At 49.8% G+C, this 25011-nt stretch overlaps 4 protein-coding genes across 4 annotated transcripts; 3 read left to right on the forward strand and 1 right to left on the reverse strand.

Moving 5' to 3' along the window:
- Positions 1 to 93: 93 nt before the first annotated feature.
- On the forward strand, positions 94 to 1705 carry BP01DRAFT_356910 (H(+)-transporting V1 sector ATPase subunit E). The gene is made up of 4 exons (XM_025575068.1): positions 94 to 188; positions 337 to 515; positions 623 to 1134; positions 1211 to 1705. Exons 2-4 carry the CDS (start codon positions 483 to 485, stop codon positions 1359 to 1361), a joined length of 696 nt encoding a protein of 231 aa, XP_025431381.1. The 5' UTR covers positions 94 to 188; positions 337 to 482; the 3' UTR covers positions 1362 to 1705.
- A 780-nt stretch (positions 1706 to 2485) lies between these two features.
- Positions 2486 to 4808, reverse strand: BP01DRAFT_382836 (uncharacterized protein; the record flags this gene model as incomplete). Its single annotated transcript, XM_025577392.1, has 7 exons — positions 2486 to 3133; positions 3181 to 3334; positions 3386 to 3461; positions 3514 to 3643; positions 3702 to 3754; positions 3805 to 3906; positions 3965 to 4808. 7 exons carry the CDS (start codon positions 4806 to 4808, stop codon positions 2486 to 2488), a joined length of 2007 nt encoding a protein of 668 aa, XP_025431382.1.
- A 5188-nt stretch (positions 4809 to 9996) lies between these two features.
- Positions 9997 to 15091, forward strand: BP01DRAFT_51014 (phospholipid-translocating P-type ATPase domain-containing protein). The gene is made up of 4 exons (XM_025579915.1): positions 9997 to 10624; positions 10692 to 13625; positions 13682 to 13911; positions 13966 to 15091. Exons 1-4 carry the CDS (start codon positions 10172 to 10174, stop codon positions 14855 to 14857), a joined length of 4509 nt encoding a protein of 1502 aa, XP_025431383.1. The 5' UTR covers positions 9997 to 10171; the 3' UTR covers positions 14858 to 15091.
- Positions 15092 to 15983: 892 nt separating this feature from the next.
- Positions 15984 to 22801, forward strand: BP01DRAFT_51038 (putative tRNA-splicing endonuclease). Its single transcript, XM_025579916.1, has 4 exons — positions 15984 to 16098; positions 16171 to 22357; positions 22418 to 22513; positions 22587 to 22801. Exons 1-4 carry the CDS (start codon positions 16076 to 16078, stop codon positions 22683 to 22685), a joined length of 6405 nt encoding a protein of 2134 aa, XP_025431384.1. The 5' UTR covers positions 15984 to 16075; the 3' UTR covers positions 22686 to 22801.
- The last annotated feature ends 2210 nt before the right edge of the window (positions 22802 to 25011 follow it).

Genomic DNA, 25011 nt, shown 5'->3' on the forward strand with positions numbered 1-25011 from the left:
TAGAGCAGTACTGCGAGTACTGCGTAGCGTAGTTCAGAAGAGAGCCGCCAAGCTGCGATCCGATCAGCAGGTTCCGCCAAGTGCAACGTTTCCCTCTGCTAAATTGTCTCCCTCCATTCCCCCTTCCCTGCCCCTCTTCCCGATCCGTTTACTAGGGAAAATACATTTCGATACTCTACGACGACCAGGTGAGTCTTTTCCTGCTGCGTGGTAGTTCATCCTGACCCTACTCGAGATATTGTTGTTGGGGGGTTTACTTGTTGTCTCGGCGGGAGTTGCTATCAATGACAATCCGGCTGACGTTGGTCTCTCTCTGTTAACTAATGCTCCACCCAGAAGCACACTCTCCTCCGCATCGGGAAGCTCGAACGGCCCTCAACATACCTACCTACCTACCTTCCGATATCCTATCCCACCCATTCTCCGGCCTCTACTTCTTTCCCTCAGTCTAGCGAGAACTTTACAACAAATACACCGTCGCAATGTCGCAAAGTCACGCTCTTTCCGATGACCAGGTACGCAGCCCCATCCTCGTTGCTCCCCCTCCTCTCCGCCACGGAGGCATCTCGGGCACCACTTTCTTCTCCCCCTCAGACTGACACCCCCGTCACCTCCAAAACAGGTCGCGGGCGAGCTCCGCAAGATGACGGCCTTCATCCGCCAGGAAGCGGTGGAGAAGGCCCGTGAGATCCAATTGAAGGCCGACGAGGAGTTCGCCATCGAGAAGTCGAAGCTGGTCCGCCAGGAGACCGCCGCCATCGACACCCAGTACGAGAAGAAGTTCAAGCAGGCCGCCATGTCCCAACAGATCACCCGCTCCACCCTCGCCAACCGCACCCGGCTGCGCGTTCTCTCCGCTCGCCAGGAGCTCCTCGACGAGCTGTTCCAGCAGGCCCGCGAGCAGATCTCCGGCATCGCCGCCAAGGACGCCGACAAGTACCAGACTGTGCTGAAGGGCCTGATCCTCGAGGGTCTGTACGCCTTGAACGAAGAGAAGGTTGCCGTGCGGTCGCGCAAGCAGGACTTTGAGACCGTCAAGAAGTCGATCGGGGAGGCGGAGAAAGAGTTCCAGGAGAAGGTCGGCAAGGAGGTCACTGTCGAACTGGATGAGGAGGAGACTTTGCCGGAAGGATCGTGAGTGTCCCCTCATTCCTCCTATGCTACGTTTGAGGGGAGTAATTCTTTGACTAATATCTGATACGATAAATAGTGCTGGTGGTGTCGTGATCGTTGGCGGCCAGGGCAAGATCGAGATCAGCAACACCTTCGAGGAGCGACTGCGCCTCCTGGAAATTGACGCCCTTCCCGCCGTTCGAGAGACACTCTTCGGAAAGAACATTAACCGTAGGTTCTATGATTAGGGTGTTGGAGCTTTTCAATTGGAAACCCGCATTAGAAACAACTGATCTTACTGTATTTCGCCCCCATTGCGCACCACAACACCCCTTGTATCTATTTCTGCTCCTTCGCTGAAGATCGTTCTAGCTCTGTATACAGGCCCTCACTCTTCGTCTTTTTGTTTTTCGTGTCTGTCTGGAGTTCAATTCGAGCCGAATGATGATTTACGCTTCCCCCCGTCTCTTGTGCTCTCTAGGTGCTATAGAACTGGTGTGATAACTGCGATAATGCCTCGTACTCCGATAAAGGCACTCATAGGCGCTAAAGGAGAGTTGAAAGTTGATTCTTCTTGCAAACATCTAAATTTAAGAATGATTCCAGGTCGACTGTATGTATATACATCAAGGAACGAGCAATGGATTCTGGTGTGATGTGCTTTGACCACATTCTATCATTCGAAGCGCCTAGTCCATTAAGATCATCACCTAGGTCGCGACCATACCGATATTCATTTCCTGGAGATTTAAATCTCACGAAGAAAAGGTAGAGCGGTGGGCTCAGAACAAGTGACCAACGCTTATAACCTGATATTGATGGCTCCAGGAGGTTTAGAGAATCCCCCGCAAATGCTGATACCTGATCTCGGCTGCGCCATGGCCTAGCTTGAAGCCATACCAGGATCCCACTGCTGCAGGGGCGACGGAACCGCTGTGAATGTTCCTGCTGAGGATGCCCTCATGCAACCACAGATGCCGAGGTGCGTACAGCGGGAGTAGGAGCCATGCAACAGCGCAAGAAGCTGATCTAACTCGTCAAGAGAGCGCCGAAGTATTTATGTATACTGGAGTCCTAAGTCAGGGTAATGGCTCAGCGTTTGTGGACATGCTCTGAGTGGTAGCCTCTGGGTTAATGCACTGTGTGATGCTGCACCGTACCTCATTGACATTCCGGGTTGAAACAGAGTCAATCAAGCCGCAGCAGGGTTCTGTAGCCACTCCGGATGACATGAGCTAGTGTTTGACGACTTGGACATGTTATCGGGAAACTGCATGAGAAGACTTCTCCGGAATCTGCGCGCGAAACTTCATTAATCCACTGAATGCAACCTTCATGATCACCAAAGAAAGAGGACGATATATTATTTCCTTCATCGTGGAGGAACCTCGTGTTGTCGAATTGGTATCTCCGTACCAGCGCTTGCTTTGATTTGAGGGTAGAAACCTTTGAAGGCCTTGCGGTCATAGTCGCGGGCTTCAATGGTGCCGTAGATCGACTTCTTCGGACGTGGCTTTGTCCTTACGCTGTAGACTATACGGTAGTGCAGGGTCTCGAGAGCCTCCTTGGCCAGTGTGCGCTTGAGATGGGATGCACCAGCGTCCTCGATTGAGGTGAAGATCTTTTTGAGACGGTCAGCAACCACATCAACCCGAGCATTGAACGCCTTTTCCGCTTCTCTGTCCGCGAACTCTGCTTGACACCGCCCTGAATCAATAGCGATGCTGAGAAGTGAGGTGATGGCCAGAAGCTCCCCATAATCATACTCGGGCTTATCTTTCCCCTTGTACTTTTTGATATCGAATATATCTCGTTTGAGAATGTCTGTGATTCGTGTCAAGCTGAGCAGCTGGTCCAGTGGCTCACGCAGGGGCGATGGGTTGTCGATGAGGAAAGACACGGCTAATCGACAACGAAGTGTCGCAATCCAATCGGCTTCTGGCAATATGTGCTTGAGAAGGCGGCTATGAAATGAAGCGTCTTTGAAAGTGCTGAGTGTAGTTGTGCAGATACGATGCATCTAACAATGTCAGCGGTGCAAGGTTCCCTACTCGGTTCCGAGCTTACCAGGTCGTCCACTGTCTCCTCCGAAGCGCTCTCGAGGACGGTAATTATAGCTCTCTCAATCGACGAGCTGATAGTGGCAACGTTTGTGAGGGTCACATCGAGGGTCAGTCGGAAAAGTACGTTGAGCAAGTATTCTCGGGTGTCGTCGGCGAATCTATGGATCAATTAGCATTCCTTGTGGAGAAACATGCTCATGAGAACCTACAAATCAGCCGCGCCACAGATCAGATCTAGAACAGACAAGACCAAGCTTTGGTGTTGAGAAATAGCTTGTGGATAATCTGTCATGGCTTAACATCCATCGAAGTCCACATTCATGTTTCTTGGCCTCACCCTTGGGATCCACATCTGGAAGGATCGGTTCATTAACAGCCAGCGCATTTGGAACCGCTCCCAGCCTTTCAAAAAGCATGCGAAAGTCATCTGGCCTGATGAGCGCTTTGATATGTTGGGCATTGGTATTCTGCCATCGAGCAGTCAGTTGACAAGGTAAGGATGACAGCATGTATGGACGTCTTCACCTTGATAGCCCGGCAGTAAGCATGTCTGATATTGTCCTGTGGCTCCATGGGTACTGGAGACGATTAGCACTGCGACAAGCTTCGAGGCCGCGAAAGCACTCACTGGAATGAAAAATCCATGAGATCACCTTGTCCGGCAAGAATGACCTCGACAGGGCAAAATCCACAATACCCGAATGGAACGCCCGCTCTCTCGAGTGGTTCGCTGCTAAAGGTGAGCATTGACGTTGTAGGGTCACTAAGGTGATTAGAGAAACACATACCTTTTAACGATCTCAGGTACGATGTGGGCTTGATACACTCTGCTGGAAACTCGAGGGTCGGAGGTAACTCTTCCTTGAACTCAAAGAAGTGCCAGGCCTTAGCTGGGTCGAACGCATCTGTTCTCCGTAGTGCATGGAGTAGGCGTTGCATGTCCATCTCATCCTCGCCGTCGCCCAACGCTGATGTTAGAATGCCTTCGTGTAGCTGTCCCTTCCGATGGACGGGTTCCTTAGCCGCTTTGTCGAAGGACTCCCTCAATTTTGCGATACCTGCCTCAGTCTCCTGATCATCAACCGCAGCTATGACAAGAGAGTCAAGGGTATTCTTGTACGTTGGAGCAGGCTTTTCTAGACGGGTGAGCATAGAGGTCTTCGCCGATGTTGTACGGTCAGATCGCGCAAGTTCTGAAGCAAGTGGAGAGTGATTGGTGTTTGCAAATTTCATGAATAGGTCTGCCGGAGACTCTAATGAGCCTATGGAGTCGGTGTCTTCTCCGTCAGAGCCCATCACGACCTCTTTACCGTCTTTGACAATACGCTGCGAAGAATTGAAGCTCGAGCCAGGCAATGGAATCTTGGGTGGTGAGAAGTCCTCATCTTGAGTCCCATGCTTGACCTCATCTTCGATAGAAGGTGTCGGTGAACCAGGTGGTTCCTGCTTTGTTCTCACTGGAGATGAGGAGTCGTTTCTGGAGAAGAAGGATGACGATACTTCCGTGAGGGGAGAAGATTGTGGAGGAACGGGACTAGGTTCTTTGGCCGGAGGCTCTTGTCGAGCATCCTGATAACTTTCAGTCGTCGCAGCAAATGACGGACGTTGGAAGTAATCGTTGATGCGTCGCATGCTGGGCAGGCTGATCTGAAGGGCACTGAGACACTGTCAAGAATGGGCCCGCACATGCATGCTTTGTCCAGTTTAGATCTCCGCATCCTACGGGAACACGTCGGGCGCGTCCTGCCATTCGCGAAGTCACATGATAATAGGGAAGTACGGAGTGCTCATTAAGTTTATGGATGTTTTGGCAACCAAGAAGAGAAAATAATGAACCCCCCCCCAAGCTGTATTTTCTTAGTTACCGGCTCCAACACATCTTCGCCAAAACCGGATTTGCTTACAGGCACCGCCCCATCGTTTGCTGGACCCCCCCATCTTCAACTGTTTAATTTATTTTGCTGGTGTCGCTCATATTGGGACGATGCGTCAGCTTTCCCCATACACCGCGACCGTTGTAGGGGCTGCAGTGGCACAATATCCAGATAAATGATGTGGGGGAAAGATTCCTTCCGATGTTCCCAATTTCCCAGGGCAAAAGATTATTACGGGCTTTATTACTTTCTTCAATTTTTGCCCTTTTACTTTTTCTGAAAGATCCTACAGGCAGTCAGGCAACACTACTCCGTAGAGAATACGGATTTCTTTCACACGTCAACATTCCACCAATCACAGTGGTTATCCAGCGCATATCGTGATATCCCCTCTTCCAAAAGCCTTTAGCATCTCTTTGTTCTTTCCGACCCCAGCAGAGCCTGCTAGTCAGCATGCGCTTTTGATGATGGGGCTAAAGAAGATCTGGGAAGAAGTGGTCAAGTCTCAATTCACAATTTTTTCAACGAGGTAAAATAACAGGTGAACTATTGGTACGGAGTACACTTCATATTCCTAGCTTAGAATCCTTCTTGTCTGATCGTCCTCGGATGTGGCCCAGGGGCTGGGAAGCCATGCAGATCTCAGGGCTAGTTACGCCATGCCGATTATACTGCTGGGCCCGAACTGCATAGCCTACAACTTTCGTCTCCACACGGGTTCGTGGCCGATCTATCCAGTTGGTGTCATATTCCTTCCCTCCCGCAGGACACCAACCAGACTCCCCGTCTCCGTTGTCAGCTCCAGACGGCGTTGAAGTCTCACGGGACTTGTCGAAGGAGAGGTGTACTGTAGTTACCTCTCGACTAGGCAGACTTGGTTAGTAACTTAGGTCTGCTATGTTACAGAAGGAAGGTGTAGGCGCCTGCGAGAGAGTGTACGACCGGATAAACAGTCTGCAGGTTGATTATGAATGACAGTACGAAGTAGGAAGTACATCTCATTCTTTCCGAAAAGGAAAATGTACCTGTACCCGCCATAGTACAAGGATACCATCTTTTTTATCTACTTCTGGATACCAAAACACCCACCGACAAGGAGAGCGCATCGACGTCTTCCAAATTTATGGAAGAGTTCCGTTGGTTCAATAGTACTCGAAATGCTGTCTGAAGCCGGCCATTGCAAGCCAGCACTATACTTGGATGGAATTGAACGATCTGTCGATCTTCATGGTCCATTTACAGAGCACCACCATCGAAAGTGCTTGTTTCACACAAATCAATGCTCGAAGACCGACAGTAGATCTCAAGAGACATCAGCCAGTATGAAGGCTGAAAAGAAGAAAGCGACGTAGAATGGCTCGAAGTCTCGCCTCCCCAGAAGAACGATTTTAGCACTACAAGTCGTGCAGTGAATGCTGACTACGCAGAGATGATGCCTGAATGCAGCACTTCCCTATTGGTAAGCAGTGCACTGCTGTTGAGTCGGCGTCGGCTCGAACCGCAAGGGCGAACTTGCTTAGGGACACGGACCCTGGCACTTCCACATATCTAGCAAACCGGAGTCTGGGAAGACGACGATGATGCATTATATCTCCTGGTCGGCCGATGCCGACCTTCACCTCCAGAAGTGGTGTAAGGCCAAGCGCTTAGTGCCTAGAAAGGATTTTCTTCCGGGAGGCAAGGATGAATTATTCTCTCGAGAAACGTGACTGGGTGCCTGATGAAAAGGAACGTTATGGACTGCTCCGTGTTATTTTCTACTCAGTTAACAATGCGCATCAAAGATTTAACGGCATCTTCTCTTGGGGCAGTGAGATTCCGTTTCGTGCGATTTCAGCGAAGAGCCTTGTTCTATCGAAGATGATGATGTGCTCGCGGTTTGGAAGAGACTCCTTGAGCAAGACAGTAGTTACGCTGACCACAAGTTTGTGCTGTTTATTGACGGTCTTAATGACTTCAAGGAAGACCCGCCTGAGCTGCTTGATTACCTTAAGCAGTGCGTGTCTGCCAGGCCATTGGATGTCAAGATCCGCATAACAAGCCGTGAGGAGGCCGAGTTTCAAGAAAGCCTGAGGTCAAATCCTGGCCTTGTTATGCATGAGGTAAATCGACCCGGAAATGCTATGGTGCATTCGCCTGGAAATAGTACATGGGCATATAGAATTATTTTCCAGGTTATCCACGGTGGAGCATAGGGACAAACTGAGAAGACTCCTCCCGGTCAAGGTCCATGATTCGTCTCTCCGCCTGGTTAAGATGCTGTCATACGTTACAAGGGCATGCAAGACAAGAGCCGCCTGAACACGTTTATAAGAGATCGGGAAATCTCCGGGATGGACGAGGATGAGAACCTCAAATGGGGTTGGTAAGTGACAAGCATCGTCGAAACCACCTGGAAGCGCTCGATCCCTACGGACCGCACGCCCGATAATGGATTGACCCTGACTCCGTCGCTTTCCACGGTCTCTACTCAGGTAGTCCAATATCTTAATCAATTGTTGTAGAGATAAGAGAGTCAAGGAGACTCCCCAGGCTCCTCATACCAAGTAGATTTGATTGTAAACACCACATTGATGTCAAACACCTTATAAAAAAAATCTGGCCGGCGACTCACATTCTCTCATTAGTGATCTAAAATACTCTTAGTAGTCAACCGAGGCTATGGAGGTCAGGTTCAAGCCTCTCAATTCGGAACGATGTGCAGTGCCGGCAGAAGAGCACAGGCGAAATTGTCAAATATTGTTGCTTGAACGTGTGCAAGGTGACCTTCTTTTTAATCCATTTAGATGAAATCGATTTAGTGCAGAAGCACAGGGCCCGGTTCATTTTGTGCATCAACTCCTCTAACATGAAACGGATGACTGAAACACCTCCCACCGGGTACAGTACGACGACCCCCTGATGATCGACTCGGGACTAGCCCCCATGAAAAGGAATGACAATGCCAATGCAAGTTCGCGGAACTAGATCATCTACGCGCAATATTTATGGGACCTTACCAAACTGTATCGGGCGGAGATTTACTCTCCATTGGCCTTGCCCAGCAGCCAAGACTGGGCGACAAAATACAGAGAGAAACGAAAGAAGGAGAGGTGAGAAAAAGGGGTTGATGGAGAGGCGTGCAAGGTGGATAGCGATCGAATCCGGCAGCCGGATATAAGAATGGGGAGAGAGGGTGGTGGGGGGTGTCGCTGATAGGCTATGAGCACATACGGAGTTAATGAATGCAACATTTGCATAGAATCCACCAGTGAGCTGACTGTTGGACTGACTTTGTGTCTGGCAAAACTAGCTCTACGGAAAAAGGATGTGGTACCTCGCGCTCCGTTGGAAGGTGGAGCAAGTATCCATGGAGCCTGGCATCAGCATGTGCCGTCCCGGACGGCCTTAGGCTGTTTCAGGCTCGGCGCGACTAAGCCCAGACGGCCAGTCGTCCCTGGGAGTTCCAGAAAGCTCGGTAATTTCATAAGTACACTTCCTTCAGTAGGTAATGATAAGGTAATAAGATACATTCAACCGCCCCCTGCCATCGTTAATGATTTATGGGTGAAAAAAATAAAAATAAAAATACATAAGCAAGCAAGCATAGCTTCCAGAAATGCTTGAGCAAATAATATCGTCCGGGAGACTCATTGACTTTCCTTTCACATTCCTCGGCGATCCATCTATGATGCATAATTCGCCCGTACTGATAATATGCATGGCAGCATGGCTGCCGCAGTGCATGGACGCAGGGGCGCCCGATTGGAAAAGAAAGCTATTTCAGCGCCATTGGCCAGAATAGTGGATTAGTGCCTTGAGAGAAGCGTGAGATCTTTGGGGCTGTGACAGCGAATTACTCCGTAAATTAGGCTTGAATGCACGATTCGAGGATGATAGGTATGTATCGTGTAGTGAGCATAACTATGTCAAAAGAATGAGCATCGCAGGTGTGCGTGTGATGGCGCGACTTGCCACGGTTTAAAGCGAGGCTGGGTCGAGTTGTTGCCGCTGCACCTCCCTCTCGCTGTACGGACTATAGGATATGTATGCACCACCAGCCGATGGAATCTGGGGATCAGCAAGCCCTCAGCAATCGAGATTCCTGAGGCCCGCCTTAGCTGAATTGGGCCATCACAATCAATAACCATTCGTAGCGAGGTCAGCGGTAGATCTGAATGCTGGGTTGGTTTACTCCGTAACCCGGGACAGTTTGGAGCTCTTTTGTCTCCAGATAGTCGCAGGGGGTAGAGCACAAGATTGTATAATACTTGTCATTTACTTAGTTGACTAATTAACCAACTACCCAGCTTACCAAGCACGACTGTATCTGGCCGACTCCTTTCTGGGTGCTTGTAGTAGCAATCAAAACGTTCCAGTGACTTTTACGAAAACTCTGGCATTCTCTGAGTTCAATAAATACAGTGTACTCGAACCGACCCAATCTGACAGCCCGCTTACACAGTAGTGCTGCATTCGCGTTACACCCTAGTAATCAAATACCGTACCTTTCGTCTCCCGACTCGCCGCCCCCCACTCCCCCCAAAGCCCATCCGCGCCCCCCCCCAAAAAGGTCCCGTCGGCTGGGAGTTCCATGAGAAGGGAGACTAGGACCGAACGCTGTCCGGAACACTGTCCGGAACGCTGTCCTTAAGCCTCCTCTTCTTGACTCTTTCTTCCGCAAAGGCCGGTTCTTCTAAATCCACTTGGGGTTTTATTGATTCTTTAGTCCTTTTTTCTGCACCGTTTTATTCATTCGTTCATGGCACTCGGATGGCCCATCGTGGGTGATCTTGGTCTTTCTCTTCCCCCCCTCCGCTCGTTTCGCCTTCCTGACTGCCATTACCCTGTGTTTTGAGTCTCCTTCTGTGTTATTGACACTCCTTACCTTCTCGCATCGCCGTGACGTACTCGAGCGCCCATCCTATCCGATCCCATCGCTGATAATCGCAATATATTGATTCAAATCAATCCTATTCTGACTTCTTACCCTTACGATTTGACTCCTTCCGATATAAACAAATCGACTTGCGAGCGGGCTGCGCTACCGGGGTGAGCTCGTTGATGCGGATGCCCTTCTTCTACCGTTCCGAAAGACACACTGCCCATTTTATGCCCACAACAGGGGCGCAAGTAGCCTAAATGGCTTCTGTCGATTTAGGCGCAGATACCGTTGAGCCTGACAACGAGGCTCGAGAGATCAACAGTAATGTCTCCAAACCAACGAAGCGCCAACGATGGGCAACACAAAGAATTGCCGGCTCAGGTGGAGCGCGAAAACGAGTCTCGATAATAGATCGACTACAAAAGCGTCCAGAAGTCAAAGAAGAGAAGCAACAACCAGCCTCAGTCGACCTACCTCCTCCATTACCCCAGAGTCCTGCAAGTCCAACGGCCCCGAGTAATCGAACCATCTACTTCAACATCCCCATTCCTGAGAGCGAGAGAGATGAAGATGGACGGCCAAAGATGGAATATCCTAGGAACAAAATTCGCACGGCCAAGTATACGCCCTTGTCATTTGTGCCGAAGAATCTTTGGTTTCAATTCCAGAACATCGCCAATATCTATTTCCTCTTCATCATTATTCTTGGTGTATGTTCCTGTCCTTCCTCCACGTCAGGGAAAACAAAAGGGACGCGCATTGCTCACACTCCACTAGTTCTTCTCCATTTTTGGAGTCTCTTCTCCAGCGGTGAACACTGTTCCTCTCATCGTCATTGTCGTGCTCACATCGCTTAAAGATGCCATTGAAGATTTTCGACGTACCATCCTGGACAACGAACTCAACAACTCGCCTGTATATCGTCTCATAGACTGGACCAATGTGAACTCGACCGAGGACCAGATCTCATTGTGGCGCCGATTCAAGAAAGCCTGCACGAGAGCCACCGTCTCTACGTATAGAGCAATGAAGGCTCTGGTCCAACAGAAGAGTACTCCTCAACCGGCGAACGACAATCGACGCGCAACCTTTATGTCCACAATATCCCCGCGTGCCTCCTTTGCTTCTCAGCGTGACGAGGAGGCAATTCAGATGACCCAAGTCCGAAACTTCACTCCCGATGCCCGACCAGATTGGCCTCTTCCGGCTGCGGATACAGACTACCGATCTATGCCAGACAAAGCTGCGGGATATCAGACAGCGGATCAAGATGCTTCTGCGACTCTTCCAAGGAAAGGCGGAAGTATCGTCGATATGTCGAAGCAAACCCTCGGAAAAGCAAGATTCAAGCGTGATTACTGGAAGAATATCCAGGTCGGAGACTACGTCCGGCTATATAATGGAGATCAAGTACCTGCCGATATTGTCTTACTGTCAACGTCCGATCCCGATGGTGCTTGCTACGTGGAAACGAAGAGCTTGGATGGAGAGACTAACCTCAAAGTTCGACAAGCGCTCCACTGTGGCCGTGAGGTTCGACATGCCCGAGATTGTGAAAAGGCAGAATTTGTGATCGATAGCGAGGCTCCACACCCTAATCTCTACGCCTACAATGGAGCTTTGCGCTGGGACCAGCGTGACCCAGATTATCCGGCTGCGCCTCGACGGGAGATGGTTGAACCTGTGACGATCAACAACCTACTTCTGCGGGGTTGCTCTCTGCGAAATACTGAGTGGGCTCTTGGTGTTGTTCTTTTCACCGGCGAGGAGACCAAGGTCATGCTGAATTCCGGAGTTACCCCGTCTAAACGACCAAGACTCGCCAAGGACCTGAATTGGAATGTTATCTATAACTTCGTTATACTGTTCGTCATGTGCCTCATTTGTGGAATCGCCAACGGAGCCGCTTGGGGTTCGCCTCAGAGGTCCCTGGATTATTTCGACTTTGGGTCTTACGGAAGCACCCCGGCTGTTACTGGTTTCATCACCTTTTGGGTCGCATTGATTCTGTTCCAAAATTTAGTTCCCATCTCACTCTATATCTCCCTGGAGATCGTTCGCACTATCCAGGCTCTCTTCATACATAGCGACGTCTTCATGTACTATGACAAACTTGGGATTTCGTGCATTCCCAAATCCTGGAACATTTCGGATGACGTTGGGCAAATCGAGTACATCTTCTCCGACAAAACAGGCACATTGACTCAAAACGTCATGGATTTCAAGAAATGTACGATCAATGGCGTGTCTTATGGTGAAGCCTTCACAGAAGCTCAAGTGGGTATCGTCCAAAGAGAAGGAGGCGATGCTGACGCGATGGCTGCGAATGCCCGAAAGAGGTTGGCCGCAGACACTGTGAGGATGGTCGACATGCTCCGAAAAATGTACGACAATCCTTATCTGCGCGACGAAAGCTTAACGTTCATCTCGCCGGACTTTGTTGCAGATCTGGATGGTCACTCTGGCGACGCTCAGAGGAGAGCAACGGAGCATTTTATGCTCACTCTTGCTGTATGCCATACTGTGATTACAGAGCATACTCCGGGAGATCCGCCTCAGATCGAGTTCCAAGCACAATCCCCTGATGAGGCTGCCTTGGTAAGCACTGCGAGAGACTGCGGCTTCACCGTCCTCGGTAGGTCAAACGACGACTTAATCGTGAATGTGCTGGGCGAGGAAAGGACATATACTGTTCTTAATACTCTGGAGTTTAACTCGACGAGAAAGCGCATGAGTGCGATCATTCGGATGCCCGATGGGACCATACGGCTTTTCTGCAAAGGTGCAGACAGTATTATTTATTCACGCTTAGCTCCGGGCAAGCAACAGGAGCTGCGCAAGAAAACTGCAGAGCACTTGGAGATGTTTGCTAGCGAAGGCCTCCGGACCCTGTGTGTCGCAGATCGTGAGCTTAGCGAAGAAGAATATTTGGCTTGGAGCAAGGAGCATGATCTAGCAGCTGCTGCGCTCACCGATCGCGAGGAAAAGCTCGAGGAAGTTGCAAGTAACATCGAGCAGAATCTTATGCTTATAGGTGGCACAGCAATTGAAGACAGACTTCAAGACGGCGTTCCAGACACCATCTCTCTACTTGCTGATGCCGGAATCAAGCTGTGGGTCTTGACTGGTGACAAAGTCGAGACAGCCATCAACATCGGCTTCTCATGCAATCTCTTGGACAACGATATGGAGCTCATTGTCTTCAACATTCCTAGCGACCAGCCGCAACGGGCGTCGCAAGAGCTCGACAAACAGCTAGAACGCTTCGGAATGACCGGATCCGATGAAGAGTTGATTGCTGCACGAGGCGACCATAGGCCACCCGCCGCAACGCATGCCGTTGTCGTCGATGGCGAAACTCTCAAATTGATGCTCGATGAAGACCTAAAGCAGCGCTTCCTCTTGCTGTGCAAGCAGTGCAAATCGGTCTTATGCTGTCGGGTGAGCCCTGCACAAAAGGCAGCAGTCGTTCGCATGGTGAAAAATGGACTAGATATCATGGCCCTCTCCATCGGAGACGGTGCCAATGATGTAGCCATGATTCAGGAAGCAGATGTTGGTGTCGGAATTATTGGTGAAGAAGGTAGACAGGCTGCCATGTCATCTGACTATGCCATTGGACAATTCCGCTTCTTGCAGCGTCTTGTTCTCGTTCACGGGAGGTATTCATACCGTCGCATGGCGGAAACCATCGCAAATTTCTTTTATAAGGTAAGGCGCACTCGTAGCTGAGTTGTCTCTATACACTGACGGTCTCTTCTGTCTAGAATTTGGTCTGGACCCTCGCGCTCTTCTGGTACTCCATCTATAATGATTACGATGGCTCGTACCTCTTTGATTACACTTACATTGTACTTGTCAACGTTGCTTTTACGTCTCTCCCTGTGATCCTGATGGGCATCTTCGACCAAGATGTTGATGACAAGGTGTCCTTAGCCGTGCCCCAGCTCTATATGAGAGGTATCGAGCGAAAAGAATGGTCGCAGCTCAAGTTCTGGTATGTCACCACATAATTCTTCTTGTTGCCGCCTATACTGATAAACAAACTCAGGCTTTATATGGCTGATGGCTTGTATCAGTCGATTATCTGCTTCTTCATGCCATACCTGCTTTACAGCCCTGCAACATTCGTGCATCACAATGGCCTGAATATCAATGACCGAACGCGTATGGGTGTCCTGGTTGGCACCAGCGCTGTTTTGGCAAGCAATGGATACATTTTGATGAATTCCTACCGATGGGATTGGCTGACAGTCATGATCAACGTCATCAGCTCCCTCCTTATCTTTCTCTGGACCGGAATTTACTCTTCACTCGAGGCTTCGACCACTTTCCTTCACGCCGGTCTCGAAGTTTACAGTGCGCTGTCATTCTGGGTTGTCCTATTGCTCACCGTCATGATATGCTTACTGCCTCGGTTCGCTGTGAAGTCCTTCCAGAAAGTTTTCTTTCCGCTTGATGTGGATATCATACGCGAGCAGGTCTCTCAAGGAAAGTTCAAGTTCTTGGACCAGTACGAGGCTTATGTTCCACCACGAGCAGCTGAAAAAGCGGCAGCAGCAGCTGTCGCTTTCAGCGACGAGTCATCGACTTCTTCAGATTTAGTGAAGCCGATTCAGCCAACTGTGAAGCACGATCCCTTTTCAGATGAACAGCAGATATTTTCACCGTCTTATCCCCCGACCATGCGCACGCACAAGTCACACACCAAGAATGGCAGCACTGGGACAATCTATGCCTCTAGTCTTGACACTACCGGACTACCTCATCCTCAGCCAGTGGACTATATTCATTACGCACCAGAGCGAACGCGACATTCATTTGATCGGGTACCACCAACGTTCGAGGTAAACCAGGACTACCATCAATCTGAATACCCCAGAATCCAAGAACCCGATAGCCCCCTCAAAGGCCCTCATGATCCTCCATTGCATGCGATTTGATACCACACAATTTACTCCGTACATATATCGATTCTCTTACATTTTCCGCTTCTGCTTTTTACAACAGCCGTGCTTCTGGAGGCGCCACAAGGCACTTTGTCGACTTCTCTGTCCATACGTTCAGTTTCTTCTGCTTTCATTGTCTAACGAGTAGATTACCCCATATTCCACGATAGACGGCGTTTTGATACCGCGGTTAAACATTCCGGCGCAATCGGCTTGCTTCACCTCCTCTTGACCACTGCGTTGTAATTTCGGCAGTGATGCAATGCAATTCTTCTTCAAAAACTTTCATCTACACCTGACCTGGGAGTCACAAACGCTTTGACCAGCTATTTCTCTCATCTGTTCTTCAACTTCGAGCACCTGAATCCTCTGTACAAAAAAGCGTCCTATTGCATACGTACTCAGTCGATCGCACCCCCTCGTTCTCTTATCTCTTTCTGCATTATTTTAATTGGAACATTTTCATGTACTTGTACCATTGAATGGTAATATGTACCTTGGAGTCGGCACGTGGGAATGACTATCATGTGAAGCTGGGCTATAGGTTCCGTTCAAATTTGAGATGAATGCTCGATGAGAATTATCTCCACACCATCCATTGGTTTTCATAGCAGTGTAAATGCCGCTCTTTTTTCCGCCTAAGTAAAGTGGCAAGCAGTTCTCCGAAGCTGATGTAAAAGTACCGTACTTTTCCGTCCGCCGCGGCTTTGCTACCCAGGTAATAGGTACCTACTATAGTTGGAATGCGCGTCTTCTAGGGCCGGCGGGCGCGTTAAGTGGGTGATCGGCAGAGCAGAATTCATCACCGCCTTCCATCCCAGCCAATGAAGTCCACAGAAGCGACTGCACCGATCATTCACTACGTTTTGTACCTGTTGAGGGAGTCACTTAGCAAGTCCGTCGACTTGAACCGGCCAATTTTCGATCAGGTCGGCCGTTGCTGAAAAACTGAGCAGGGAGAGACACCTCGTACTGGCTTGGAGACCTCGACTGTGTTTTCTTTTCTCATTTGCATGCCCCAATGTCATTTACTTATGACGCCTGATTCTTTACCACGCTCCCCTCCGAAACACCAGCTTCCCTCCTTTCATCGCACAGTAGCCATGCTTATACGCAAGGTTATTGTGGTCTGATTTTCCAATTTTCCATTACCCTAGGAGGCCATCTCCTCAGACTCCTTGCTTTCTGGTCCATTTTCAAATCACACTCGCTATGGAGGTCGTGGATGTTGTCGGGTTCGTCTTTACCTCATGAAACCGCCACCTACCCTTTACTGACGCTCTTCTGACCCATCGATTTGATTACAGAGAGTTGCAGGCGCTTCCCGACGCTATTCATATTTTGTGCCCAAGACAACATGACGACGATCACGCACGGTACGATGATCCCAGTCAGGTCGACGAGTCGGGAAAGACAGTGCAAGAAATAGTTACGGAGGCCAACACTCGCAAAGAGAAATTTCTGTCCTGCATGCGTATCCTGGCATATAATCAGGAAGGCTTGGAAGAACTACAATCCTGGATTTGGCGAAAATTGGACGATTCACTGGAGAAATGCGACTTCTGCATCAAGCAATATTATACGGGGAAGATCTGGCTGATGGAGCAGCTCAAAGAGAATTACGACGATGAGGATATTGAGAAGTTCTCGCGCATGCTTGACGAGTGGGATATCAAACGGATCACAAAGAACCTGGCCACAGCAACGGCACAGCTCAAGGAGGTTCCCCCTCAAGACATTGGGCTCCATGTGTTAGACCGGGCATCTTTGCTTTCAATCTTCGAGACTCTGAGCTGTGATGCCATGCTACGCAATGACGCTCTCCTACAGGAGTATTTCGACGAGCCATTTCGTTTGATCCAAACAAAGCGCAGCCTGAAGGTGTCTGACTACATCCCTGCTGTCACTCGTTTCCTATTCGAACCCAACCAGAATCGCAGCTTCTGGGCAATCCACTCCTGGATGCGCTATGCACGCCCTCCGACCGCTGAGGAATTCGACTGGGCAATCAAGGAAGGTCTTCTTGATGCACTAAGAACCGCATCTCAACAGCCTGCTCAGGTAGCAGTCATTCAGCGCCTGTGGCGTGGTATGCAACTCGTAGTGAAGAGACTGGACAAGGATCAGATCACCCATCATCTTCGCGCACTCGAGATTGATCCCTGTCGCCTCTCTGTGGATCACCTTGGTATCCCCACCCCGGGCCTACGCTTCTTACTTAACACGATTCAGATCTTCCTAGAAAAGGCACCGATTGATTTCTGGGATGCTATGCAGACGATCTCACCTCAGGCTCTCATTGAACTAGTGTTCTACAATCCCCAATTGGATGCGTTCCTGATGCAAGCTACTGAGGGTGAGCCGTTTGAGAAATCCGCCATGAAGGATATGTTGTCATGGATTAGTCCTTTCATGTCATCCCTCAAAGGCGCGCACCAGCCCTCAGCTTGCAGGTCCCTTGTCTACCAATTGCTTGATCGGCTACAAGATTCTCGATTACCAAATCTGGCCAGATATCATTGCTTCCATACGGGTCTGGTCATCCTACTTCATACTCTCCGCAGTTTCACCGATCATGAATCTTCAAGAGGCTCTGTGGCTCGCATTGTACTGTCTGAAACGCTAGGTGTTGTAAGCGCAAACATTGAGAGAATATTGCGGCCTCCCCAGTTTGCGGTTGAGCAGGGCCGCCAGCGAGAAATCTCGTCCTTGTGCATGGATGTCATCCGTAATACGCTTGCCTTGGAGTGCCAATCCCTAAAGAGTGACTATGAGGTTATTCTACACCAAAACACTCTTCAACATGGCGTCAGTACATACTCAGCTGCAATCTGGGATGCGGTCGTCAGACATCTCCACGAGGATAATTTGGCACTCTCGACCTCTGCTTTACTGGGCATATTGCCTCTGGTTGGCCTTGAAAAATTTCCCACGAAAGGAGAGTCAAGCCCGGAGAAAACACACTTCAATGTGATTTATGGTCATTTGACCAATTTGTCTTGTCAAATCATAGAGCGGCTTGCGGACTTCAAGCCCGAACATTTGAATGAGCTATTCAAGAGCCAGGACACCAGCAGTGCTTTGATTTCCGCTCTCTTCGCCGCTGATCTAGACACATACCAAGCTGCTGTGGATCTGATTAAGAACGTCAGTGGTCAATCCGCTCGAAGAGATGCAATCTCACATCTGCTGGAATCGTTCTTTACGACGACTATGTATGGATTGAGCTGGTCATTTCGACGTATTTCGAATATGCAGACGTTTGCTTCCGCACCCAGAATGTTGCATACGGGAACAGATATTGTCGATATTCTGTGCGATAGTCAGACAGGTATGCTGAGAACCCACAAATTGGCCGATCGACGGGAGATACTTTCTCTTCAAAAGCTATGGGAGTACCTATGGCAAGCATTGACTACGATCTTCGACTGCACCGAACAATGGCACCTTCGGGGTAATGATAAGGCGGTTATGTTGGAGTTTTGCCGTGACAGCATCCAATTTGCCGATCTTCTTTTTGACCAATATGGCGTTTTTCTCAGCGCTGCAGTCGATGCAGACCCGAGCTCAGAAAGTTCTGCGCGTGAGAATTTCCTCAGAGCCGCGACTACGACGATGAGCGCAATGGTGAAATGGCTTCGCTTAAAGGATGAGTATCTGGCGACAACTTTGGTTGGACTCGTCTCCAAGATCTTGCGACGGCTAGGGGAGCTCAGCGTCACGACTGTTAAACAGGATGCTCTGAGCTTCATCGAGGGCGTCGCAGTTAACTACACTGTGAAGACCATCTTGACGTTACGGGAGAAGGCGGAGCTTGTGCAGGCCTTGGAAGCCTACTACAAGAAACCCATCGTCACTGCATCGACAGCCAGCTTCAAAAAGCAGAGCATGATTACAGCCTTCGCGAAACCAGTTGATCCGACGGCGACACCTAGCCCTCCGAAGTCGGCTGATGAATTTGACGACAGTATTCCAGACGATGTTCTACTACAAATGTCACGCTCTGTCGAACTGAACAAGGAAAGACTTGCTGCAGAAGCCAGAAGGAAGGCAGAACGAGCTGCGAAGGCATTGCCCGCTATCCCCAAGCCAGCTCCAGCTCCATTGAAACCCAACGTATCTATTCAGGCTTTCCGTGAGAAGCGTGAGAGAGAGCGAGAGGAGAAGAAGAAACGTGACTTGGCGGCATTGGCCCGATTGAAGAGAAGCCAACCAGCAATTGGCGTTGCCGAACAAACCGCTGAGCAGGGCTCGGGCTTGCTTGGCCTTGGTGTCAAAGGCAAGGATCATAGCGTTCCTGCTGATAGTATGATGGTTTCTTCGGGGTCGGAGTCTGAATCTGAAAGTGAAGACGAGCTTGACAAGGAATTATTCGGTGCCAAGACACGCTCAAAGCCTGATGCCGTCAAGGCCTACGAGGAGAGCAAGCGAATGTCCTTGAAACAGCAAGGACCCGTAAAGAAGATCAAGCAGGTCCGGTCGGCCAAGGACATGAGAGCAAGACTGGCGCCTGATTTATCCTCTCTGCATCGCACAATTCTTGGCTGGGATTTCTTTGCCAACGGTGATCTTCCTCCGAATTCTGGACGAACGGATTACAGTTTGGTGTCAAACGCTTTCAGAGACCCTATTGAGTACCAGAGAACCTTCGAACCTCTTCTCATACTGGAAGCCTGGCAGGGATTCCAATCCTCAAAGGAAGAAGGATCATTCAAGCCCTTTGCCATTAAGGTAGCTACTAGATTATCGGTGGACTCCTTCGTCGAAGTGAATACTGCCGTGTCAGCTCTTGAGGCTAAAGACTTTGGTATAGGAGAGGCAGATATTGTACTGCTCTCCAAAGCCTCATCACCGACAGCGGATCAGTCTGCGCCTCACTGTCTTGCCCGAGTCTCTGGTATCAAGAGGAAGAAAGGTACTGTCGAGATATCTTACAGGGTCAACCCAGGCAATCCATTCATCAACACTCTTGGCCCTGGCGCTTCTATTTGGGGTGCTAAGATCACTTCTATGACTCCACTCGAGCGTGAATACGGTGCTCTCATGGCTCTCCAATATTACGATCTCTGTGAAGAGATTATCAAAGCAAAGCCATCACCTATTCTGAACTATTCAGATGCGAGCCTCAAACCGATTGCCGACAACTATAATGTCAATCCTGCGCAGGCCAGAGCCATCAAGTCTGCCCTGGACAATGACGCCTTCACTCTCATTCAAGGTCCTCCGGGTTCAGGAAAGACGAAGACTATCGTGGCCCTCGTGGGTGCTCTTTTGAGTGGCGCCCTTGGCACTCAAGGCGTAGCAATCTCACGACCCTTGGCCTCTAGTAATGCTAGAGGTGGAGGTCGGACCACAACGTCGAAGAAACTGCTTGTCTGCGCTCCCAGTAATGCTGCTGTGGATGAATTGGTCATGAGATTCAAAGATGGCGTGAAAACTATCAATGGCCGTCAAGAGAAGCTCTCCGTCATTCGTCTTGGAAGAAGCGATGCCATAAATGCCAACGTGCTGGACGTCACGTTGGATGAGCTCGTCAATGCTAGACTAAGCCAGACAAACAACAAAGATTCTGGTGAACGAGACATGCAGAAGATCTATATGGAACACAAGGCTGCTGATACGGCCTTCAAGGAGACGCGTGCTAAGATGGATCAATGCAGGGCTCAAGGCTTGCCCGTTCCCGAAGAGTTGGAAAGGGAGAATGAGCTCTACAAGAAAAGAAAGACTCAACTGAGCCAAGAAATCGACAATGCCAGAGACAAAAACCATTCGGCGGCGCGCGATGCTGATTTGAACCGAAGACGCATTCAGCAAGAGATTATCGACGGTGCACACGTCATCTGTGCCACGCTCAGCGGTAGTGGACATGAAATGTTCCAAAACCTGAGTATTGAGTTCGAGACAGTCGTCATTGATGAAGCAGCACAGTCGATTGAGCTGAGCGCTCTGATCCCTCTCAAGTATGGGTGTTCTAAATGTATTCTGGTCGGTGATCCCAAACAGTTGCCTCCTACTGTCCTTTCCAAGGTCGCTTCGAAGTTCCAGTATGAGCAGAGTCTCTTCGTCAGAATGCAAGCCAATAACCCTCGGGACGTGCATTTACTCGATATTCAGTACCGTATGCATCCGGAAATCAGTGCATATCCTAGCTCTGCATTCTACGACGGCAAGTTGCAAGACGGCCCCGATATGGCCCGCCTTCGCGCTCGCCCTTGGCATCAGAGCGAACTTCTTAGTCCGTACCGGTTCTTCGATGTGCAAGGACTTCATCAGAACGCTGTCAAAGGTCACTCTCTGATCAACATGGCTGAACTTCGTGTTGCGATGCAGCTGTACGAGCGTTTGTTAGCAGATTTCCGAGGCTACAACTTTGACGGCAAGATCGGCATCATTACTCCATACAAAGGTCAACTTCGCCAGCTTAAATCGTCATTCTCTGCGAGGTACGGCGAATCAATTTTGACCAAGATCGATTTCAACACTACCGATGCTTTCCAGGGTAGGGAAAGCGAGGTCATCATCTTTTCTTGTGTACGAGCCTCTAATAAAGGCATTGGTTTCTTGGCCGATATTCGTCGTATGAACGTCGGTCTGACACGTGCCAAGTCTTCCCTCTGGGTGCTTGGTAACTCACAGTCCCTGATCCAGGGTGAGTTCTGGAATGGATTGATCAAGGATGCCCGTCGAAGAAACGTGTACACAGACGGTGATGTTCTTTCAATCCTGCAGCGACCGCAATTCACAGGATATAAGAATGTTGAAATGGTGGATTCAGAAGCTGCAGAATCCGCTCCACTCTCTCGAGCGACGTCGGTTGGCTCTCTATCCCGACCTTCATCGGTCTCTCGGGACAAATCGGAGTCACCTTTCCCTGCATCAGCATCAGGGAAAGGTACCCCGCCGCCTACGCTTCCCGAAGGTCCATCTGGTGGTGGAAATGGACTGGATCAAACGCGCACATGTGGGATCTGTGGAAGCTATGATCACATGACCCACAACTGCGACAACAGCGATGCGAAAGAGGCAACCCGACGCACCTGTACAAGGTGTGGCGAGACCGGGCATACGCGTTTCCATTGCAAACAACAGCGTTGCATGGAATGTGGGCAGACTGGACATGTCGCCAACGAGTGCCGCGCTTCCAATACCTTATCGAAATTTGAGAAAGCAAGGATTAGTCGAGAAGAACTTCAACTTGCGCAGAGGCTAAAGCAGCGGACCGAACAACAACGACTAAGACAACTTGGCGGGCACGATCCGAAGGTGCCTATGGTCCAAGCGACTAACGGGCCTCCGCCACAGGATAGGAATGTCGCCGAGCCGATCAGGGACGAGAATCACAAGCCTCCGGGCAAACGCAAACGCTCCGGTTCGCCTACACTCAACCCTTCAAACCCTTCGCGGCCGCGGAAGGATGGTCCAAATTCAGCCCCTGCGAACGCACCTAAAGGCCCTCGACGCAAGATCGACGCCAACATTCCTCCCAAGGCAGAGGTAGTTGCTCCTTATGTCGTGTAGTTTTTCCATGGTCGTGTCATTAATTCATTGCTACAGGACTTGGTGAAGCCGTCTCGTGACGGACCCGCGTATGGCTCTTCGAATCATGCGCAATCCCACGGTGGACCCCGCTCGGTCCCGAGTTCTGCAGGTGTAAGTGATCATCCGAGCGTTTGACTTCAGGGACTGGTCTTTTCCCGAGTGGCTAACTGTGTTGTTGACACAGCTTCCTCCACGTCCTCAGCAGCCCATCCCAGGCAACGTCAGGCCCCCAATGCGCAGGAAGAAAGAGGCCGATCCTTTCATCAGGCCAAAGCGAAGATAATCATCTCTCCGACAGCGTTCGATTCCGATCTCCGGTCGCGCAACGAGAGCATGTGACGTGTCATAAGCGCTATTGAAGGGACGATCACTTGTATGGCACTTTGAAATCATTTTTCTACATGCAGGATGCGCTGTTGATGATTTGACCAGTGCCTTTTAGACACTTCTCTCATTTCTCACTTGTCGTCTGTGGCCCGACTCCTCACTAGCCACAGTGGACCGTTCAATCCGATATGACATCCTTCACTATCCACTTTGTGGCATCGCGAAGTGGAGGCACGAGGCTTGTCATAGCGCGTGTTCTCGCAAATTCACTTCCTCCAGCATTAGCGGCGTGTTTGCTGTTATTCTTCTGCGATGTGGTTTTTACTGTAACATTGGAACAAGGCATTATTGGTGCTGTGCGAGGATTGAGGATAATACTATGATTTGAGGTCCGTCCCTAGGGAAAGGGCAGGGAGCGAGTAGTTGACGGGTCGGGACAAATTGTTAAACTGGCTGGTTTTCCTTAGATGGGATAGAATCATTGCTGGCTGGGGGGCTCTTCGGGTATAGGGTGAAGGTAAGGTAGTGCGTGAGTAGTGGAGTGAGAGACGCTGCTTCACGGTAGATGCTCGCGAATGGGCAGGCAACCATTTCCTGTCCTTGAGCTGAAAAGGTCAATCGGAAGGACTTCTCGAGGAGCATCATCCGATTGATAATAAGACCAACTGATTCAAGGCTCTTGTCACATCGACGCATGTGCCATTGCAGCGCTTGGGTTTAGTGGGTTTGGTGATTCCTATTGTTCCATCAACCCCGCCAAGACGCAGCCATATCAGCTGGGGTCGCGATGATGATGATTGGGACCGGCTTGATGACTACCTATGCCATTGTTCCACTACGATACTCCGTAGAATCTACCGTATATCATGGAGTGAACCACCTTCCCCTGATCATGCCGCACGGATCTTCGATCGAAGTGAGCAATTCCCCTTACAGCAGTTCGTTGTAAACCAGCCCCGCAAGCTCCAGAACTTTGACATGTTCGGGTTTTGACTGATAGCGTCATCCTTGTCGTCTATGGTCGACAGGCTACGTCAATGCAAGTGCTGTCTCAGAAAGGGGAGTGGACTGGAACAGTTTCGCGATCGGAGAATAATTACCAGAAGGATAGAGTTGGGGTTTGTATTCCGTTGCACACTCTCCGTACAGCAGACACAGTTTACGCAGGAGAAAGGGGAGGTGCATGAACTATCAGCTGCAAGGAGGAGGAGCCGTGGCGCTTTCTGCTTCCTAATCCATAGACGACTATTGCACACCACCATCTCCTGTGTTTAACCTGTGAGGAATTTCTCTCCATCCACACACCTTTTCCACAATTCACCATTGGAACTATCGAGGCTTCTTTCTCTGCATCATCCCGTCGGTAAGGGCTGATTCTCTTTGTCCTACAGGCTACAGTAACTTTCAGCAACAGTGTCACCGAGAGAAGATGCATGTGGGTGCAGAGAGATGGTCAACAAATGTGACCTGTCTTTTTCCCACGCAGTGCATCTGTCACAATTGGTTCCCTTAGGCCACTACTCCGCTTTGATGTATAGCTCAATTGACCTAGAGGTGGTCCTACAATAAAAACAATCGCCGGGGGGACTGTTACGAGGCTGACACCTCATATCCCACCCTCCGCCTGCATCGAGACTCAGTCTTATCCCTCGATTGTTGGGTACCGATTCACTGATTTTCATTCGCTAAATAATCGCTCTCAATAGAAATCCTCCTTTTCTGAGAAAAATAAAAATAAAAATAAAAATAAAAATAAAAATAAAAATAAAAATAAAAAAAAGAAACAAGAAAACAACGAACGGTGCTGCCATCATCATCCCGTGGTATCCCTTGCGTGATATCCAACGGTTCGTACTTCGTACAGTATCGCGATTCAAGGGAGACTGACGATACAGACAGCGACAGACGAAGTGCATATCCATGAAGTCACACGAGACTACCACTGAACCCCAAGGGCGGATGATCACACCCAAGGATCTTCGATAATCGTCAATTGGAAGTTGGACTGGCCCTCCTTCTTTCTTTTGTCTGATACCGCGCGCTGCATAAAATTGTTGGCGATGATGACAGGGTCCATCCAGCCCCAGCAAATAATCGTCTGGCACGGACTCGATCGCTTCTTCCGTGGAGTTATTTTTACTTTTTTTCCCTGTCCATTTTCACATCTTGAGTCTTCTTTGCCTAATTCTCCTCGACTTTTTTCGCCCCTACCTACTGATAATGGCCCCACATCGGCCTTGCGTGTTCCCTCTACTCCCACGTCCCCCATGCTTTTGGGTGCC

The sequence above is a fragment of the Aspergillus saccharolyticus genome, assembly GCF_003184585.1.
Source record: "Aspergillus saccharolyticus JOP 1030-1 unplaced genomic scaffold BP01scaffold_15, whole genome shotgun sequence".
NCBI classification, from domain to species: domain Eukaryota; kingdom Fungi; phylum Ascomycota; class Eurotiomycetes; order Eurotiales; family Aspergillaceae; genus Aspergillus; species Aspergillus saccharolyticus.

What these genes read in the sequence shown, in the direction of transcription:
- BP01DRAFT_356910 (XM_025575068.1), top strand. Translation starts at nt 483, where the DNA reads ATGTCGCAAAGTCACGCTCTTTCCGATGACCAG. An exon ending in ACGCTCTTTCCGATGACCAG is followed by an intron (nt 516 to 622) that starts GTACGCAGCCCC and finishes CCTCCAAAACAG; the next exon opens with GTCGCGGGCGAGCTCCGCAA. An exon ending in GAGACTTTGCCGGAAGGATC is followed by an intron (nt 1,135 to 1,210) that starts GTGAGTGTCCCC and finishes TACGATAAATAG; the next exon opens with TGCTGGTGGTGTCGTGATCG.
- BP01DRAFT_51014 (XM_025579915.1), top strand. Translation starts at nt 10,172, where the DNA reads ATGGCTTCTGTCGATTTAGGCGCAGATACCGTTGAGCCTGACAACGAG. An exon ending in TCTTCATCATTATTCTTGGT is followed by an intron (nt 10,625 to 10,691) that starts GTATGTTCCTGT and finishes ACACTCCACTAG; the next exon opens with TTCTTCTCCATTTTTGGAGT. An exon ending in TCGCAAATTTCTTTTATAAG is followed by an intron (nt 13,626 to 13,681) that starts GTAAGGCGCACT and finishes TCTTCTGTCTAG; the next exon opens with AATTTGGTCTGGACCCTCGC.
- BP01DRAFT_51038 (XM_025579916.1), top strand. Translation starts at nt 16,076, where the DNA reads ATGGAGGTCGTGGATGTTGTCGG. An exon ending in ACATTCCTCCCAAGGCAGAG is followed by an intron (nt 22,358 to 22,417) that starts GTAGTTGCTCCT and finishes TCATTGCTACAG; the next exon opens with GACTTGGTGAAGCCGTCTCG. An exon ending in CGGTCCCGAGTTCTGCAGGT is followed by an intron (nt 22,514 to 22,586) that starts GTAAGTGATCAT and finishes TTGTTGACACAG; the next exon opens with CTTCCTCCACGTCCTCAGCA.